Source organism: Aptenodytes patagonicus, chromosome 5 (genome assembly GCF_965638725.1).
Source record: "Aptenodytes patagonicus chromosome 5, bAptPat1.pri.cur, whole genome shotgun sequence".
Lineage (NCBI taxonomy): Eukaryota > Metazoa > Chordata > Aves > Sphenisciformes > Spheniscidae > Aptenodytes > Aptenodytes patagonicus.
In genome coordinates, this window is record NC_134953.1 from 19,183,931 (window position 1) to 19,202,805 (window position 18,875).

Genomic DNA, 18,875 nt, shown 5'->3' on the forward strand with positions numbered 1-18,875 from the left:
CAGCTGATGTAAGTCAACTCAGTTCATTTGGGAGAACTTGCTGCTTTTCCTCTCTGTGGCTGTATCCAAAAGAGCCCTTCCCACATTGCAGGGTCCCCACCATCCTCACAGCCTCCAGGTCAGCGATAGGCGTGGGATGTAGGTACAGATAACAAGAACAACTTACATAAACCAAACCTCTAGAAAACGAGGGAGTAATTCCCATCAAATAACCCTTTTGACTGATTTCACTGCTTTCTGTGCTTGCTACAGGCCCGTAAATGGAGTTTGATACTCTCCAGGTATTCCTTGAAGGATCTTTGCAGGTAACAAGCTTGTGTAGTTCAAACGGTGGATACAGAGTATCTGACAGTACGATATAAGCTAATCTTCCTGTTCCCCAGCAGAGTGGCTTTAATCCTTTATAAGTCAGGTTCCCACTCCAGACAATATGAATTAATCCACTGGGAAATCTGCTATCCATTACAATTCTGCAGCGATTCCTTGAGATTCTTGGGTTGGACAAACCTGCTCAAGTTAAACTCTCTCTAGATAATTCATAAAAAAATGCATGCATGCAAAAAGCAGGTAAAGCAATTTGTTTATAGGTTCCAAATAATATCCACAGAGACTTTTCCAGTCTTTGTCCTGTTCTAAAAATACTATCCCATGAATATGTAAGCATCTGGTAATGTGGCATTACGTCACAGCCGTCAGATCCAAACTGGAGAGAGAAGCTGAACCAGAAACTGGCATCACAGCTGAACTTCCCCAAATCTTTCCCAAAGCTTACAGAGCTTTAGGTCAAGAGCCTTCAGTGGAGGCTCCTCTCTCATACTCAAAGTCCACATACCCTCTAAAAAACTTACCCCACTGGGCTCTTAATAAGCAGTGAGAGTTCATCACTGCTGAGCTCTGCCATTCATTTAATTTCTAAGATTTCCCTGACTGTACCTGTAACTCTGCAGCCAGAGGAAGCTCTGGTCCAGCTGCCTGGGCTCAGAGCACTTGCTAGGGGCTCCTAACCAGGACACTTCCCATAGCCGCTATTTTGGTTGGGTCTCCCGGGGGAACACTGCTTTATGAGCTCTCACTCTCCACCTGAAATCGGAGCCACTTTGTAACTCCACACTCCCCTCCGAACCCCCCAAGGCCTTCCTCCATGAAGCGGAGCTGGCAGTCATCACTGTCCCAGCACGATCACACACCTCAGAGATGGACTTCACACTCTCCCCTGGCTGATGAGATTAACAGGGCACTCAATGTGGGATCCAGGCCTTGTGAAATCACGCAGAGCAAAACCCAAACCTTACCATTGTCAGAGGCAGCAATTTCCAAAGCATTGCCCACCTTGGATCACGCACCATCCAGGCACTGCACTCTGCAGCTGCATGGCACTTTGGGGAAGCAGCAGACCGAAAACCCACAGTCCCCTTGGCCCCAGGGGCACAGGCTCTTCTCTTGACAAACAACATTTATCTGCTGGCCAAAAGCACACAGTTGAACAATTCTGATTTATTCCAGCAGAGATCAGGGATATGTCTGTGTGCATCCACACACACACACTCCCCTAGAGTGATGATGGAAGATGCTCTCTAAGAAGGTGGAGGAACAGCAGTAGAAGACCATGTATAGTTAAAAGGACACAGTAAAGAATTCAACAACCTCTTTGTGATGCTCCCAATCTTTCTAAAAAAAAACCAAACAAACAAACAAAAAAAACCACACAAAAACCCCACCCTACTCATTTGTCTAACTACATATAGAGCCTGTAGTTTAATTAAACTTTGTTTTACTTCTAGGATCAGGAGCCTGCCTAAAGAAGAGCTACAAATTGAATGCTAACAAAGATCTGCCAGTGTTGAACTTCTGCTCAGAGGCTGCAAAAGGCAGGAAATCAGAAGTGACAGTGAATTCCCTTCAGCAATCAGAACAGAGCACTAATTGTGCAGCCCCTCTGGAGCAGCTCAGGTTGTCACAGCACAGCACATGAGATCACAAGGATGGAGGGAAAAACTCATCTTCAGAGCAGCCTGCCACTCAATGTCATGCTTCCATAAGATCTTAGAAGTGAATTAGCATTTAATTTGGGTCAGATAAGGCGAAAGCTTCTTGATGGTGTGATGAAATGTTTCAATACTACCGATTTCACACACAGGACATGAACACCAGGGAAATAAGGACTTGTCAACATCCAGGAGAATATCAGCATTATATGGCACAAGGCCCACGTGGTACAATGACCCCAAACAGCATCCATCAGTCAATGATACCATGGTGGGGGTCCAGGACCCTGGTCTTGTGCAGCAAGGGAATGGAGGAGGACACGACCCTCAGAGATGCAGCTTCCAGAGATTCCCGTCCCACAGTGGGGTCAGGACAACCACCCAACCAGAGACCCAAAACCTCACTGCCACCTTGTCCAGAACATGTAAGACTCCTGTGGGTGTTCCTAGTATTGCAAAACCTTTTGTTCACAGTGAGAGGTTACGGTGGCACCATTGGGAGACTTACCTCTGACCCATGGCAGCCCTCAGAGAAAATAAAAACCTTAATCCTTCGATCGCAAAATCCATTCCCTATCATTACAGAGGGGCATCTCCATTGAATCCTCAGAGCACTGAGGATACAGGGTAGTGTGGGTATCACCTCTTATTGCCTTACTGCTGTCACACCCTGAGGAGCTGGCTAAGCCACCACCTCACTTTATAAGCTCACCCATGTCCTGGCCAGACCTGCATATGGGGCAGGCAGGAGAGTATATTAAATTGGCACTGAGCAGCAAACATCACCCCGTAGCCACCATGCAGAAGATTCCCATGATGCAGCATACAGGCAATATTCAAGTGTCAGCTTTATGCCTCAACAGCACCCAAGTGCAGAAGTACAAAGGGGAGGGTTCCTATAGGCTGGGTCACTTTCTCAACTGCAGGTTATTTGCCATGTTCATTGAACGTGGCCTCTGTTGTAGTTTGGCAGGCACTCTGCCATTTCCCCATCATGGCCCTCATCTTTGTCTGACGTGTAAAGTCTCTTTAGAAACAAATACTGGAAGCTGAACAGATTGTTTTGCCAAGCAAACATTTAAATAATGATGGAAATAAGAATTATAAACAATTCCATTTATTCATTGAAGACAAAGATACTGCCCCAAGCCAGCTGGTATCCTAAGGCACTGACTGAGGGCTAGAAGGACAAATGGTATTTAAATAGACTTTAAAACAGCTGAGACAATCATTCCCAGCTCAATAACCATATCAGCTATTCATTTTTTTCCAGGGGCATCTCAATTTCCACCAGCAAGCCCTGTTACTGGCAAGCTTGCCGCTGGGCTATTTTTCTGAGGGCAGGCATCAGGGGGGTCTCTGCTACCATGAGCCAAGTCTTGCAAGCGTGGCTGCACCAGGAGCTCCAGCACAGCTGCCGAAACATGGGAGGCACCGTCAGCACTCACAGCCGATGGCTCAGGGCTCCTCCTGGAAATCTGGTTTTCTGCAACACCTGCAAACCTTGCCACTGCCAGCCTCTCCACACACTGTCTGGGATAGAGGCAGCAGACAACTGGCCCGTGTTTACTTGGAAAAAAGGACGTGCCATTTCTCCCCAAGGAGCCGGCGCTGACTTTTGGGAACAGACATGTTGACAGAGCCACGCTCAGATTTCCTCTGAATTTTCCCAGGCTTGTTTCAGTTTCAATCCTGCTCTTAAGGAGGCTGTTTTCAAACCAAATCCTACATCCCAACTGCTGGAGTAACTCCATCCCCACAGCTCCGTGACTATCAGGAACGGCCCTGATGCCAAGCCTTGGGTCTGAACCTCGTGGGTCATGTATGGAGCCAGGCCCCTGGTCTGGACGAGGATTTCACAGCAGCTCTCAATGTCTACAGCAGGGCCAGGATGCTGAGGCCTAGCACCCCACACTGAGGGAATGGGAGCAGGAGAAATGTGATCCTTGCAACCCAGACCATCCGGGCCAAGGCCAGCACAGCCCAGAGCAGAGGGAGCCACATGCTTTGACTGCAGAGCCCAGATCCCCTGCTGTCAACACAGCCCAGCGGGAGCAATGCCAGTAAGTAAAATCTTCCCTTTCTCCCCCTTCGCTTTATGTTTCACTGTGCACTCGCACCACAGCGTGATGCAACAACCCATGCAATGTTCCTCCCCACCTCCTCCCCTGCCCTATTCAACCCCACCTTCTCCTCCAGCTTTCCTGCCTGTTTCCGTACGCACCCTCAGACGTGCACATGTAGCCCAACAGAAACACTCCCTGAGCTCGTCAGAGGCTGGGAATCTTTTTAACGCAAACCTCCCATGCTGCGAGAGGGGCAAGCTGCATCACGCACGGAGCCGCATCAACAGTCCTTCTTCCCTTCCCACGGTGCCAGGAGCTATGTGTGGAGTGGCACCTATGGAAGAAAGCATCACTCATTGCAGAGTGACCCTGCTGCTGCGGATGGTTGAGAAGACCAGGCAGTGACTCTACTCATCCTGCTAAAAAGGCCTGACGGGTTGAAAGTTAGGAGTTAGCATTTGCAAATGTGGGAGCACGCTTGCCCCGTTGCATTCTTACCTATACTCTTCACTACTGATAAATTTAGCGCATGCTTGAGCTTGTCCATTCACCGCTCCTGCAGACCTGAAAGCATGAATGTTACAAACATGAAATATCGTAGGTCCTACAAAAACGGTCATTACTGAGTTACACTGCACTGGACCACCAGATTTAGGGACTGTGGGTCCCCACTTGGGCAATCAACCCAAGTTAACTAATGGAGCGAACATACACAATTCCATCAGAGTCCTGTCAGGCACCTACCCCGCAAGCACCCTGCGCCAATTGCCCCTTTGGTCTGCCCCAGAAAGCCTGCACCCTGAAGCCACCAGGTCCTGTTTCGAATCATAGTGACCCAGTGAAATACAGGGTGTTCAGGCGTGTGGCACAGTTACAACCACCTAACTGGAAATGAGAGTGGAAGTTACAATATTTGATACAGCTTGGGGTAACAGAGAAAGGGATGTTTGCAGAGAAGAGCACGTAATGGAAGAACGATCAATAGCAGCAGCATTCAGATGAACTCCAGTCTGAGTAAGAAAAGCAGGGATACAGACTGCAGTTACTGTTTTTTATAGTACCATTTTTGTTTAATGTCCTCTTCAATGCTCAGTTACTCCATTATAGCACTGTAAACAATCAGGATGACCCTAGCAATAACAAATGAAGCTCTTGATGTTTTATCGTCAGCCTGGAAACAATTTACATCTCTTTCCGCTCCCTAATAAAATTCTTGATATTCTTTATTTTTTTAATGTTCTAACTGGCTGCTAGTGAGTTCCTCTTTCTGCGCCACTTTGAAGAAAACCTGCTTAGATCAGCAGACCGCATCAGGCAGATAATTTTTTGCTAACTGATACACAAAGTGAATGCTTGAACAGAGCCTTGTTTATTTGCCTTTTCAAAATTGTGACATTTCAGATGTCTCCTTGCAGCCAAAACGTCTGTGTGGGTCATTGTGTGGAGAGACGGCGATCTGCCTACCTAACATTCCTGCCGCGGCTCCAGCGAGGACGCCGTTCGCCTCTCATGCAGCCAGAAACACAACATGGGATTATGGCACGCCACTAAAGCCAGCTGCTGTGTTTTGCCTTGGAGAAAGCTACATTTCGCTATTGTGAGAAAGGATCTTCTACACACGGAGACCCAGCCGTCCTCATGAGAGCAACAGAGAGGCCAGCATCTGAACGTAGGGTTTGGTCCCTCTGCTGAGGCTCTGGTCCTGTTCATACTCTGACTCCAGGCACTGAGTAAGACAGGCATAAAATCAGACCAGAACATTTGGAGTCGCTGGATAAAATGCAGAAGATAAGCCACTGGTGATTCAAGCTAAGACACCAGGCACTGAAGCTTGGTCACATTTTCCCTGCTCGCTTTGCTGGGGAGGGGGTTTCTCGGCAGCAAGGGGCAGCACCCAGCTGGGGTCATAACATCTATAAAAAGCCCAAGGTGGTACTGAGCAACTGGCAGGGTGAGGTGGGGAGTGGGGTAAGAGCCACCCTTCATACTTGCCAGCTGCAAACGCTGTTGTTGCTTCCCAGCCCAGCATGCCGATTGGGAGGGTGAGGTGGCTGCATCCCCACACTTCTCCACCTTATGCTTTGGGTAATTATATAAGCACACACTCAGCTGCAGATCCCCATCCTGCTAACAGCCTCCAAAAGCACTTTCCGGCAAGAAAAACATGAGCCTTACATCTGTAGATGTCTTTTACTGCACAGTGGAAATGCCAGGAGTTATCCCTGCTATCCCAATCAAACAGTGTCCTTTCTCAGTACCTTTGGAGACAACAGGAGCATTGCTGACTTGAACTACCAACTCAGGAGAGGATTCTGCTACCACCACCAGCAAATCCATCAGCGATGGTGGGAGACCTCAGACGGCATCCCGGGAACGTGCCTGAATAAGCCACCAGCCTGCCGTGAGGGTCAGCACTAGCTACAGGCGATGTTCACATCGCCATCTCTCCCAGTGATAGGCACCTCACGCTCCCCCATTCTGCATCGCAGGCAAGAGCCAAGCACCCAGGTGCAGAGTGCATGAGAAAGCAGCACTTAAAATATTACATTAGGAGGTGGCTTTGACCCCACGTGGTGCTCAGGTGCAAATGCCTCCCCAGGATGAAAGACAACAGATAATTGGACTTGACAAGCAATTTATAGTAATGCTTTCATCTATGCAGAGTTAATTCAATACTTTCAATCCTATTTACTGAAACATTGGCACCCACATGTATTCTGCTGCCATCATTTGACCCACGCTCAGCAGCAAATGTGACTTAGTTGCACAATTAAATGATGCAGCAACACCGAGATTTAATTTAAGCCCATATTTATAGATCTCTAGCCCTCACTGAAGCAGCACAGGGCTGACACTTAGCTTGTCGCATTGGGTTCTGTTTGCTGTACTTCTCACACCTTCATGGGGCAAACTCCAGCTTCAAAATCCCATGGTATGTCCAGTCTCGCTGGCCTACTACTCATCTTGAAAACAACGTGACTCCCAATTCAAGCATATGCGCTGCTGAAATAGCACAACCAAACATTTTTGGGATTTGAATCCTTGGGACAGAGCAGCCTCTTACTGCCTGCAGTGCCTGGGAGGATTTGCTAGGAAGTGTTTTAAAAAGCCCGGTATCTAGTAATGCAAGGGCTCTCAAAACCACTGAGCCACTTCCCACAGAGACAGCCGTTCGGGGAAGGGTGGACTCTCTAATTTTAAAGAAACATGAAACTGCAGTAGTGAAATTAATTATCTGTATTCCTCCCTCCTTGGCCCTGCGCAGCCCCCAGGGTTTCCCCATGGGTCCTATCCAGTGTCACTGTCAACACCAGGCACTGCAGCCCTGATTAAGTCATTACAAGTCAGCCCTTGTTCCTCCACTTCCAGTCAAGAGCAAACGAGACGCATGCAGGCTTAGGAAGCCCTGAAGTGCAGCTCTGTCATGGACACAGTGGGACGAGTGGAGCTGGCAGAGACCTGCAGACTCCAGCTGTTTTGGACATGAGTGGTGCCCGCAAATCAGCTGAGCTTTACTCACTGGGCGTTTGCTTGATTTTCTGCTGGAAGGGCCACGTGGGGATACATTACAAAGTAGATTGATTATGCTAAGGCCACATTACCACGCGTGGTATCAGGATGCAAAACCCAGGTCCAACTAGTGCTAGGTCAGAAGTTCAAGCTTCCACAAAAAAATCTGGAAATCACAGGTCATCTCCTTATCTGGAGCAAAGTGAGGGGGATCTAAGGAGACTACCTTGATCCTCAACAAGCAGATGGCACCCCCAACATCTGCCACATGGTCCATTACCAAAAGCCACGTTCAGCCCCTCAAGAGTTTGGGGAATGTGGGCTGGCACCCCCATGCTGCTCTCCAACTTTCATCATGAAAGGCTCTGCTGTGGGCTTTCCATTGGAAACATCGCTCCTCCATTCAGGAAGTCTTAACGCGACTGGGAATCACTGTCTGCAAGGCAAGATGCAGTGCAGCCGAGAGCCCCATTACAGGCCAGTCATGGTTCAGACAGCAAACATGGGAATCCTCCACTGCTAAACCCTGAAACAGCTGCTTTACAATACCAGGAGGATTTTCCTATAAATGCTAAGGTCTTCCTGTCGCAGTTGGCTGAAGCTAGAGACACTAGAAGCAGGTCCACCAGGTACAGGGAGCCATTAACCAAGCATTAAGCCTGAGCAATTGCAAGCAGCTGGAAAAGGGGCTGCAGAGCTTCTACATGAAGCTTTCCGTGCCTGCTTATCCATGTGCTGTGGTAACACAGCATTTGCTGTTGAGCAAGAATCACTGCACATGAAGCCACAAGTTTCCCAAATGCAAAGGTTTCCCAAAGTGCTCTAACATTTAATTTGCTTTTCCAACTCCCTTTGCGGGCTTCGTTAGAGTTGTAAATACAAGTTGCAATTCAAGACCCAAAGTCCATTTCACTTGCCTCACCTCAGAGATGCTCTGGCAGCATCACGAGTCCAGAAAAAAATAAAAGGGGGAAAAAAAAATCACCTCTGGGAGTCTAAAAGCACCTTATGGCAAGCCTGAGCACGCAGGGCCTTCTCCCCACCTTACAGCTAGGAAACTGAGGCACAGATCGCCACAGTGACATGCTTAGAGACATGACAAGACCGTGGAAAGCCCAGGTGAAGACCTCAGTTTCGGTAACTGCACGCCTTATGCTGTAAGAGCTAAAGAGGCTGCTGCAGAGGGCTGCCACTGCTCACACAGTAGTGGCCCTGACAGAGATCCCTGGAAGGGAAAAGGGTTAAGGAAGGGAATTTTGTTACTTTCTTGTCGTATTTTCTCGTGGGGGGAGAAGCGTTGTGCAAGCAGGAGTTTTCCACTGGCGCTAGGCCCCCTTGCACTTATCAATGGGACCTTTCAGGACTCACTCCCTGATTGAGACATCATTTCCTGTCCAACACACTAACCCCATTGATAACTCCACGCTTGATGGGAACTTTTCAAACCTACCAGGAAAGGCCAGGAGACCCAGAAGAACATATACATGAAAACAGAACTGGGGCAAAAAGAAAAAGAAGAGGGAGAAAGAAACAGTTTTGGCCACAATCCGCATGCTGACAACAAATGTTCATGATTACAGAGCTGCGCATCTTTAGCAGGTACATCCGACACAGAGAAGCTACTGACATACTCTTCACAGCAGTGGGACTGGCAGGCCTGGTGCTTCAGACCAGTAAGAACTGGAGAGAGGCACAAGAGAAAGCTTAAGAACATCCCTTTTTTTTTCTTCCAGCCACACAGCAGAGAAATCATGCCTGGCCACAGAAATGGTCCCATTTTCCACCAGAAAAGCCAGGAGGCCATAACCATATAGCTTGCAAAACAGGCAAGCTTCAGATGTCCAAGCACCAGAAATGACGCATAAAGGGGGAGCAATGATGAAACTAGGACTCTTCAAGACATCTCAGATCAGGTACCAAAAGGGAAGAACCCTTTTTTTCCTAATTTATCATGGTAAAAAGGCTCAATGTTATTTCCCAGGACACAGCCCAGTCAGCTGTGTACATCCTTAACACCGGCTGTGAGGACTCACTTGATATTCTAACCACTGCCCAGCCCAAAATCAACATTTCTCCCGAAGTTCAGGAGTCTGTCAAAGCACAGCTTTTGTTTTCACCCCAGGCAATTATAGTTTTGCTGCCTACAAAGGTATGATGATACAAAGGTATCAATGGATCTGGATTATTGCTAAACAGGACACCAGCCAGAAAGCTCTCCCTACCCGTGCAGGTGCCTGGGAGCAGTACCAGAAATGAAGTAGCTGATGCCCACGCTGAAACTTTGTAATTTGGACTTTTCCCATTTCCTGGCTTCAGACATCGGTCAGCAGCTATCCAGCAAGAAAGCTTTGATGAAATCTAAATACACAGGCACAGAATACAGCAAGGGAGCTGTACAAAACAACAGGAGCCAGGACACCGGCTGGCTGGGTAGATGGTTAGGAGGGGGGTCTGGAAGGTTTCCACTACCATCTCCATTACTGAACTGCTGTGGGAGTATGCAAATGCTCTGTTGTTTTCAGCAATTTGGGCAAGTAGTTTCTGGGGACCCAAAATGTAGCTCTCTTTCTGTTCTAAATGCATCTGAAGTATTTAAAATTAGATCCCCTCTTCAATAGGAACCATTCATGAAAATGTCAGCTTTAAATGTCTTTACAGTGCAAGTTACTCCCTGTAAGCATACCACCCACTTATCTTACACCCTACAAGGACAGAGTCTGAAAAGTTTCAAGATCGTGACATGTAACAGACCAAACAAGCACAAAGCCTCATTTAAAGGCACTATTAACCCAGCTAGAAACACAACTAGAAGTGTGAGTAGAAATAATATTTTATGTTAGACAAGACAGACTTACCTGCAGGTCAAAGAACTTGCTGTATCTCCGGTAGATGATCTGGGAAGTCAGGTCAGACCATGTTACGTTGATGATATAGACCTGTTCAGGGAAAAGAAAATACAAGTTAAGGTGGGTTCTGAAGCACAGGATACCTCCAAAAGCTGAACAGTCAGTACAGGCAAATTCCGCATCTCACTGGCCGCTCCTGCTCACAATGAGGACTATAACCCTGGGTGCAGGACTAGCCTAAATTAAAGCCGTTGCCCTGTTGCAGCCTTAAGCAGAGGTCTCAGGAGAGCACCCAGTGTTCTCCCACCCGACCCCATCACCAGCTCCCACTGGTTTTGCTGTCCCTGGGATGAAAGCTTTAATCAAGTGACAGCACATTTTCTGGTCCCTGGTAGCACACCCTGCCCTCTACCTCTGCCTGTTTGGAGGGCCCCAGGGCACGTTGCAGGCACAGTCAGGAGAGCTATTCTGCTCCTGAAGTAACAGCCCATCACTGGGCTGCTGATCTCCAACCCCATGCTCCAGGTTTTCCTTGTATATGGAGATGCAACCGTGGCCAGGTTGCATCCAGGCAAGATATGTTCTAGTTCAACACGGAAATTCAAAGGGAACTCAGCTCCAGGGGGGTTGTGGGATTACAGCCATGCAACACAACCGCTTATGCACACCCATATGTGCGCAACGACAACAACTCAACCCTATAGCACACAGCCCTTGCTGAGTCACGTCATACCACTCAGCGCCTCTAGCACCTATCAGACTGATTCAAAGGTGATATAAAGCAGGTCAGCGAGAGTGACACTGTTTTCTTACATCGGTGGAAACAGCAAGACAAGCCCAGAACAAGCCCAGGATTTCCCTTGTCCAGCCCTAGTCCATGCCCAGAACAATCATCTTACAGAAACACTGTTTTGCCGGAAGCTGTGATAAAAAATGATTCGCACGCACATGCACACCCACACATATATCTATCTATCTATATATATATAAAAAAACCACACAAATGTTTCCTTTTGACCCTAGTACCTCCAAAACATTTTAAAAAAAAAAGGAAAAAATGAGCCAGATTCTGCTCTCTCATACACTGGCCTTCAGGCCAAATGTCTTCATGACAGATACACAAGACTTCAGCAAACACAGGATGGAGCCATCAAGGGTAAGCACTGAAGGTGACTACGCAATGCCAATATAATGGAAATCACAGCTAGGCCAGCTCCTGGGTCTTTAAAGCAATTTCCAGGTTTCACAAATGGAGCGAGATAAGGATCTAGCAGAGGAAACAGGAAAGCATCCCTCCTCCCTCAGCCCCAGCGCTGCAGCAGGAGCTCTCCCTTTTGCCATGGATGCAGATGTGAAGCGGTCTCTCTCCAGCGCTGGGGGATGGATAAGCGTTACTCTCTTCTCCATCTCCGCCAGGACACTAGCCCATCTTCCAAGGCGCTGATGCAGGGTAATTGCTTCTGTGCTTTTAACGATAAAAGGTATTGCATGAAAACCCCTCGAGGGATGTTGAAGAACAGTCTTAACAATGCTTTTCCAAGGACCAAGGGATTTTTCCCTTCTTCTTTCCCAGCAGGAGAGAGGTGTAATCTGATGTCCTGGAAACCATGGAGGTCCTGCAGCCTCACTTTCCTCTCTGCTTGTTATGACCACGTTCAGTCCCCAAGGCAGTTTGCTCCCTGTCTCCTACAGCCCAGTTTCATGGTATTTGAGAACTGGACACACTGAGCACAGACTGTTAAGGAGATCTGGGGCCTTTCATAGAGCACTGAGGGTAAGGACTAAGAGCCTGAATTTGACTCAGTTATCACATCAAACCTATCTGCTGCTCCCACCAGAGCAGAGACCATCAAGGCTGGCAAAGAAAAGACTGCCCAGGGGTGAGAGCATGACTCTCAGCAAACCCAGGTTATTCCTTTGCTGCGTCTTGTATTTCTCCTGGAAAACCAAGCCATGCAGCCTCCCTCCCGCAGTACCCATACACACAAGGGTGACATCGGCACTGCCCTGCTTCATGAAGGGGAGATAAGACTGCGTAACAGGAAGATTTCAGGTCCCCTTTAAAGATCTTACCCACGCAGACAAGCCAGAGGAGTCAGAGCCTGGGAAGGAAGCTGCTGTTGCCAATTTTCAGGCCAGCCACACTACACTGAAGAATATTTTTCCATGTGTTTGTTGTGGGGGGAAAAAAAAAGTTTGTAGCTTCACTCTGAGCTAATTCACTACGCAAATATTTCTACTCGTTCTCTATCCAACAGCTACTTTCAGATGGAAAACCCATTCGATTAAAAACAGATCATGACAGATGGGAGCTGACTGGGATCCAAAAGCAACTTCAGATACTGTAATTCTGGCCCCAGGTTCCCACAAAGGGGACAAGACAGGGATAGGAGAAACATACTGTACATGCAAATAAAGATTATATTTTTTCTTTAATTATGCATCTTTTCTCCAGAAGCTAGAAACAAAACACATATGCCACAGACATCCAGGCTTTTTGAATTTCGTGGCACTTCAAGCTTGCCCATGCTACTCTTCAGAACCCACAAAAACTGTGTGTCTCCGAAATTTTTAACAGCCTGCAAGTCTGCTTGATTGAGATCTAGTCTGGACAGCAGTTAATCCTGCTTTAAGAGTCCAGCATTGTTCAGTGGTGCAGTAAGTGGCACAACACCCCCATCACACAAGAGGGCAGAGCTGAGTGCAAAGGGATATTGTGGGCAAGAGACTGGATGTGTTTGGTGCAGGGAGCAGGACCCCACTGCACGGTGCAGATATGGCCCCAGCTCTGAAATCCAGGCTCTGTGGGAATGAAGTTGCCACTGACTTCAGTCAAGCCAGGATTTTGCTGCACATTTAAAACAGCAATTAAATCTTTTTGAGCCTTAGGCCTCTTCAAGCTCAGCAAGTGATGAATCGGGCAGCATGCAGATGCACTGACTTCTATTTCATGGGAAGATCATAGCAGGAGCAAGAAAAGCCTTTAATCATAACCCATAGCTCTGTGAAACGAGAAACGAATGGGCTCAAAATCTGCTTAGTGAGATGCAGGTGCAAAATCTGAAATGGCTATTGATTTTCTTTGCTTGTTTGTGTAAATCAAACTGCTTCTCGAAAGCCACCATTTAAAATAATGGGGAATAACTGTTTGCTTGAAAAAGATCTGTAAAATGCCAGATTTTAAAAGCAAGGTCTAGAGGTTTCAAAAGCCTTAGATATCACATTTCTCTCCCTCAAAGATCAGAGTTTGGTGATCATTCGCTTCTGCTGCCTTAGTCGGACCCATAACCTCTTTATGAGCAGCAAACATTACATCAGCTTACCTCGTCATTTTTTTGCTCAGATCTTAAAACGGGTTGCTGTGAAAGCGATCAATGATATCCCAGGGGAGAATGAGAAAAGCGGTCCTGGGGGAGCCCGAGGTCATGCAAATGCAACGGGACAAGGAGGCAGCAGGAAATATCAGATAAATACGGAGAGCCGTCCCACGCTCGAATGCCTGGCAGGCCCAGCATCGCTCTCACAAGCTGCCTGCAGAGCCTAGGGAGGGCTTTCTGTGGCATCCGACAGCTCCCCAAAACAGAGCCACGCGAGCCACCACTCCAGCACACAGCTGGTCCTGCCCATGGGAGAGTCCCAGGTCCTCGGCACGCTGCTTCTTGATAAAAGAAGATGAAATCAAAGCATCTTACATGTTTTGGAGCAAGCTCTTCCATGTAAGTACAGTGTTTTCCTACAGTCCCTACATGCACAGAACTAAACTTCAATCAAGATTGCAAATTACTAATGACTACAATAATGAAGGTAAAAAGACCTGCTTTTTTATATATATATATATATTATATAAATATCTGTCATGTTTATGACCTTAAAGAAGTCAAAATGCAGCTGCAAATGCTTCACCTTAAAAATCCTTAACAAAAAAAGTCCTTGACAATAAATAATAATTGAAGTACAAATTACAAACAACTTAATGCACAATCACTGGATGCTCCAGCCACTAAGAATGTTCAATTTTTAATTTCACAAATCCAGTCTTTTTTTAGTCTACTATGTATTTTAAGATAAACGCTTCTTCAGAGAAACAAGAAGCGGGCCTGTACAAACTGGAGAATATTAATCAAGAACTGAGCTCGATAAGCAGCTCTTAATATTCATGCTGCATGAAAGAAGGTGCAGGATGTCAGGGGGATTTTATCAGCTGCTAATTATTGTTTAATTCTAGCTCTGGGAAACTTCCATTTTACCCACCACAGAGCAGAAAATTTATTGCAAACTGAAGTTACTGCTCTCCCTTTACTGCCTACACCAAGCGATGAGGAGATTACTTAGATTACTTCCTACTACAAGAAGCATTCACTCAAATGTCATTGGGCATGGCTTTATCATTGAATGTCTTGTTTTCAATGGAAAATATCCAGTTCCAGCTGGCACAAAACCCAGAGGTAAAGAATTCAGGTTATTCTCATGTGACTGATTTTTCAATTGGCTTTTTAAAGGCTAATGTTTTGTTTTCTACAGCCAGATGAGCTGGAGTGGAAGATAAATGCCTGAAATGAGCAGTCTGATGAGAACAAGATAAGAACATCCACAAATACACGAGCTATTGGCAAAGACAAGATTGCAGAGCAGAGACCAGAAATACGCCTGCACCCATAAGAGAGGGTGCTGTTAACCTTTAATAAGTAATTACAGTAAATACCAGCTATTAAGGAAGTATTATGAATGCAAAAAAACAACGCTATAGTGTGATTTGTATGCAGATACCATCACGATAGCCCCTTTTATTTTGGAGAATGTCAGCTTCTTCAAAGTCTCGTGTTAAAGTGTTGGATGTTCGTCCTCCAGTGAATCATGGTTGAGTTGGAATAGACACTCCTTTTCCCTCATATTCAGATGCTATCATTGCCTGTGAGCTGGAAACTTTCCACCAGTACAGCTCAGCATATGAACGCTCCCTGGTCCGCTTCCGCGCAAAGTCAGCCCAACTCCCACAAGGCTTGCGGCAATTTCAGCTGGTTCATGTAGCTGGTGGAGTTTACATTAAAACAGCTCAAACTGCAGCAGCCCTCCACAAAGTCAACATGCATCTGTGCCCTAAATTACCAGAGTACAGGCACTGCACCAACTTACGTTTGCATAACCATTACTTACTTATTAAACATTACTTGTGTTTGCATAACCATTTTAAATGTCAAAGATGTTCTGATGAGCAAAAATCCGTGCTGTCCCAGACCCAGATTTGGAATGATAACAGCCTAGAGACAGCACTTTCAGTACCCACGAGGTCAAAGCAGCAAAGCTGCTCACCTTCCAGAAGCAGCGTGGTTGATGTTAGGTACCTTCTTTCACCCCACAAGACACCTGGCACCAGTAGCCAGGGTTTCCCCAGGGCGAGGGCCCCCAGTGTCCTCAGTTCCTGCCCTATACAATAGCCAGCGTGGCAGCAGAGAATAAAATGCCCCAGGAATAAGCATAGAGAATGCAACCCCTCCTCCCGCACACATCATCTGTGCCTTCCCTGGGCTTGGATCGCATCCAGACTTTCGGAAAGTTCATGTTTGACTCTGGATCCAGCGAGTGCAGCACAGGCTCCTTGCCCAGCTCACCAGCGTCCAAAAGGCCCTGAAAAGCAGTGAGACCTGGGAAATTCCCACAGAGATGAAGTCAGACCCTCAGCCCCGAGCCCGTGGCGAGTCCACCACCAGTGCCATGCAATGATGTCACCTTTCAGCACGACGGTCTCTGACGAACCACAAGTCAGCCAGGACACAGCCCAGGAAGGGCTACTTTCAATCCCAGTCTGGAGCTGTTCTCGCCCCAGGAATTTGAAGAGTGAGCTGCGAAACAGAGATGAGGCTTGGAAGAAACATGAAACCCAAGCAGCCCCAAACAGGAGAGCTTCTCGCAGGTTGGTTTCTGCTGTGGCAGGGTGTCTTAGAGCAGTCCCGAGCACGGGGGCTGATGCAGGCTGCACACAGGTGTGGGGCGTCTGGCTTTTTCATGAAGCAGATGTGGTTTCATGGACATCCCTCTACCCAGTTCGCGTTTCCATTACCAACAGGGGAAACGTAACTGAGAAAAAGCCAAAACAACCCACAGGCCTCATGGACAAATGTTGCATGTACCTAAGTTTTGGAAGCAAAGTAGAGGGAGAGAACAAATTGGACAGCCCCAGCGTTCAGCAGTTCTCATCTGTGAGCAGCCACCACAGAGGCAATTTAAGCAGGACACAGCAATACCAGTTTGCATCACAATTTGCAAGCTAATTTACAATCTAATTAAACATATATGGGGGGGGAAGAAAGGATAGGAGAGTTTTCCTTCCTTCACTGTTTTCTTTTGTGGATCTTGTTTCAGCTCTGAACAGCAATGCGAGAGGATTAATGCTGGATTAATGATGCTTCTCTTTTCAGTTATATTGTATCAAATCTGTTCTGTGCACAAGAAAAATAAACTCATTTCTAGCTCTGAATCCAGCCATACTCTGAGACTCAAGCTGGGTCCTTTCTAGTTTAGAAAACCCCACCACTACTGCATCCTATATGGGCACAGACCTTCCTCCTGGTGGAGAATTAACCAGGATGAAATCCATTTCTCTTTGCCAAATCCTGGTACTTAAACACAAATGAGAATAGTAAACTACTGCCTCAAGCCAGCAGACATCCCTGGGAACACAGGAAGAGGAGCTCATTTGAGTATGGAGGCACCTGGCTAGATGTTTTTGCTGGTTTCCTACCTTGGGAGTACGGACCAGACAAGTAACGGGGTTGTGTCTGAATGGCGAATCCAGCTCATCGTGTTTACACTGGCAGAGTAAGACAATACTTAGCCTCCTATATTTTTCTCATACGTTGATGAGGTTTCAAAGTCTGTGGTTCAAATTTCTATTTAGTCTCATCTTCACCCCTCAAGTTTTTTGGCATTTGCCAACTCGGGTTTTTAAGCACTGACTTCAGGCCTTCACAGCACCTTCCTCCTAAGAAGATGCTAGCAAGTCCCACACAATCACAGCAATAAGCCAAAAGGAGAAAAACCTCGCCACTATATTTCTTTGCATGGTCACTTGCATGGCCATGAGAGGCATAAAAAGGTAAAAAGTGGAATTTGCACCCATGATCTGTGACAGTAACTTGACCAGAGAGCTGCAGAACTGGAACGGCTGGGAGCCCTGCAGCTCGGTTACAAACCGCCTCCGAGCCTCTTGCCAGGCTTGTTTGATTACTTCATTTAACTTCATTCTTAGGGGTGTGTAAGCAGAATATGATGTGTCTAATTCTTGCAGACATGCAATATCTGTATTGCATTAGCAGGGCTTTGTTTGTTTTTTAACTGATATCCTGGGTTGCGTCAAAGGCCTGTCAAGGCTCCTATCTTATCTCCAACATATCCAATAACTGGAACTTATGGAAAGAGAATAAGAAACACAACTAGTAAAGATTGGTCACTTCCCTGCTACCACCTCCCAGCTTCAGGAAGCAGAATAGCAGCTTCTCTGGAAGGAAAGAGCAGACAAGGGAAGCGGACAATATCCACCCATTAGATTTACGTACATGCATGAGGGAGACAGAGCATCTGTGCAGAGCACAACGTGGACTCGTATTCTGTTTCCAATCTGTTTCTATCCACATGCATTTACTTTCCATGTGTGATGGAACTATTTGTGAAGCAGAATAACCACAGAACTGAGTTTCTTTCATTTAAGAGTTGACAGACGATTAGAAAACACATCTAAGCCTACAGAGCATTAGAATAGCAGAGTGACAAACGTAAAATGGAAATAAGAACGTACAGGCTCTCTGTGAAACCTGGCTCCCTCATGGCCTTCCCAAATGCCCCACCTGGGTCTGAAAGAGGCTGTATATGGCAAGCAAATGAAAGTAATCCAGCTGCACTTGAAGGTAAAAAGTTTTCAGCTTATTACCTCTTAAATCTGGATCCCACCTGAATTATAAACTATTTTAACTCAGTACTTGTGTCTTTCTCCCCAGCAGGTGCTTGGTGTTTCATGAGGACCCCAAAATACGAGAATGTCCTGGTGAAAGAAGAGAAGCTCCTTTCAAAAAAGGAGAGGGAACTGGGAAAAGCAACGATCAACAGACAAAATAGACCCTCTCATATTTGAATTTCAAGTCCTTCAAGTAAGTTTCACCGAAAGATTTTGAATACAAAAATTGCATCAATTTCACTAAATTGTTTTTAGAAACTGATCTGTAGTTGAAGTCGTTCTGAAGAGAAACGTATCAACCCTGAAGAGTCTGGCTCAATGTAGAACTTGTCGGTGCCAGTGCTGGATGTGAAAGTGAGGTGGAGGTCTCTCTAGCCAGTCACTCCTCATCTCTTACAGCCATTGTGTCAGCTGCACGGTTGTCGTGGTTTAACCCCAGCTGGCAACTAAGCACCACACAGCCACTCGCTCACTCCCCCCTGGTGGGATGGGGGAGAGAATCGGAAGAGTAAAAGTGAGA

The 18,875-nt window shown here is 46.7% G+C and overlaps 1 protein-coding gene across 3 annotated transcripts in view; it reads right to left on the reverse strand.

Annotated features, from left to right (window-relative positions):
- SH3PXD2A (SH3 and PX domains 2A) overlaps positions 1-18,875 on the reverse strand; it is a 265,522-nt gene that overhangs the window by 208,412 nt on the left and 38,235 nt on the right. For all 3 annotated transcript variants that reach the window (XM_076338945.1, XM_076338946.1, XM_076338944.1), the window contains exon 2: positions 10,417-10,497. In XM_076338945.1, the coding sequence (XP_076195060.1) occupies positions 10,417-10,497 (81 nt within the window). The remainder of the gene's footprint in view (positions 1-10,416; positions 10,498-18,875) is intronic.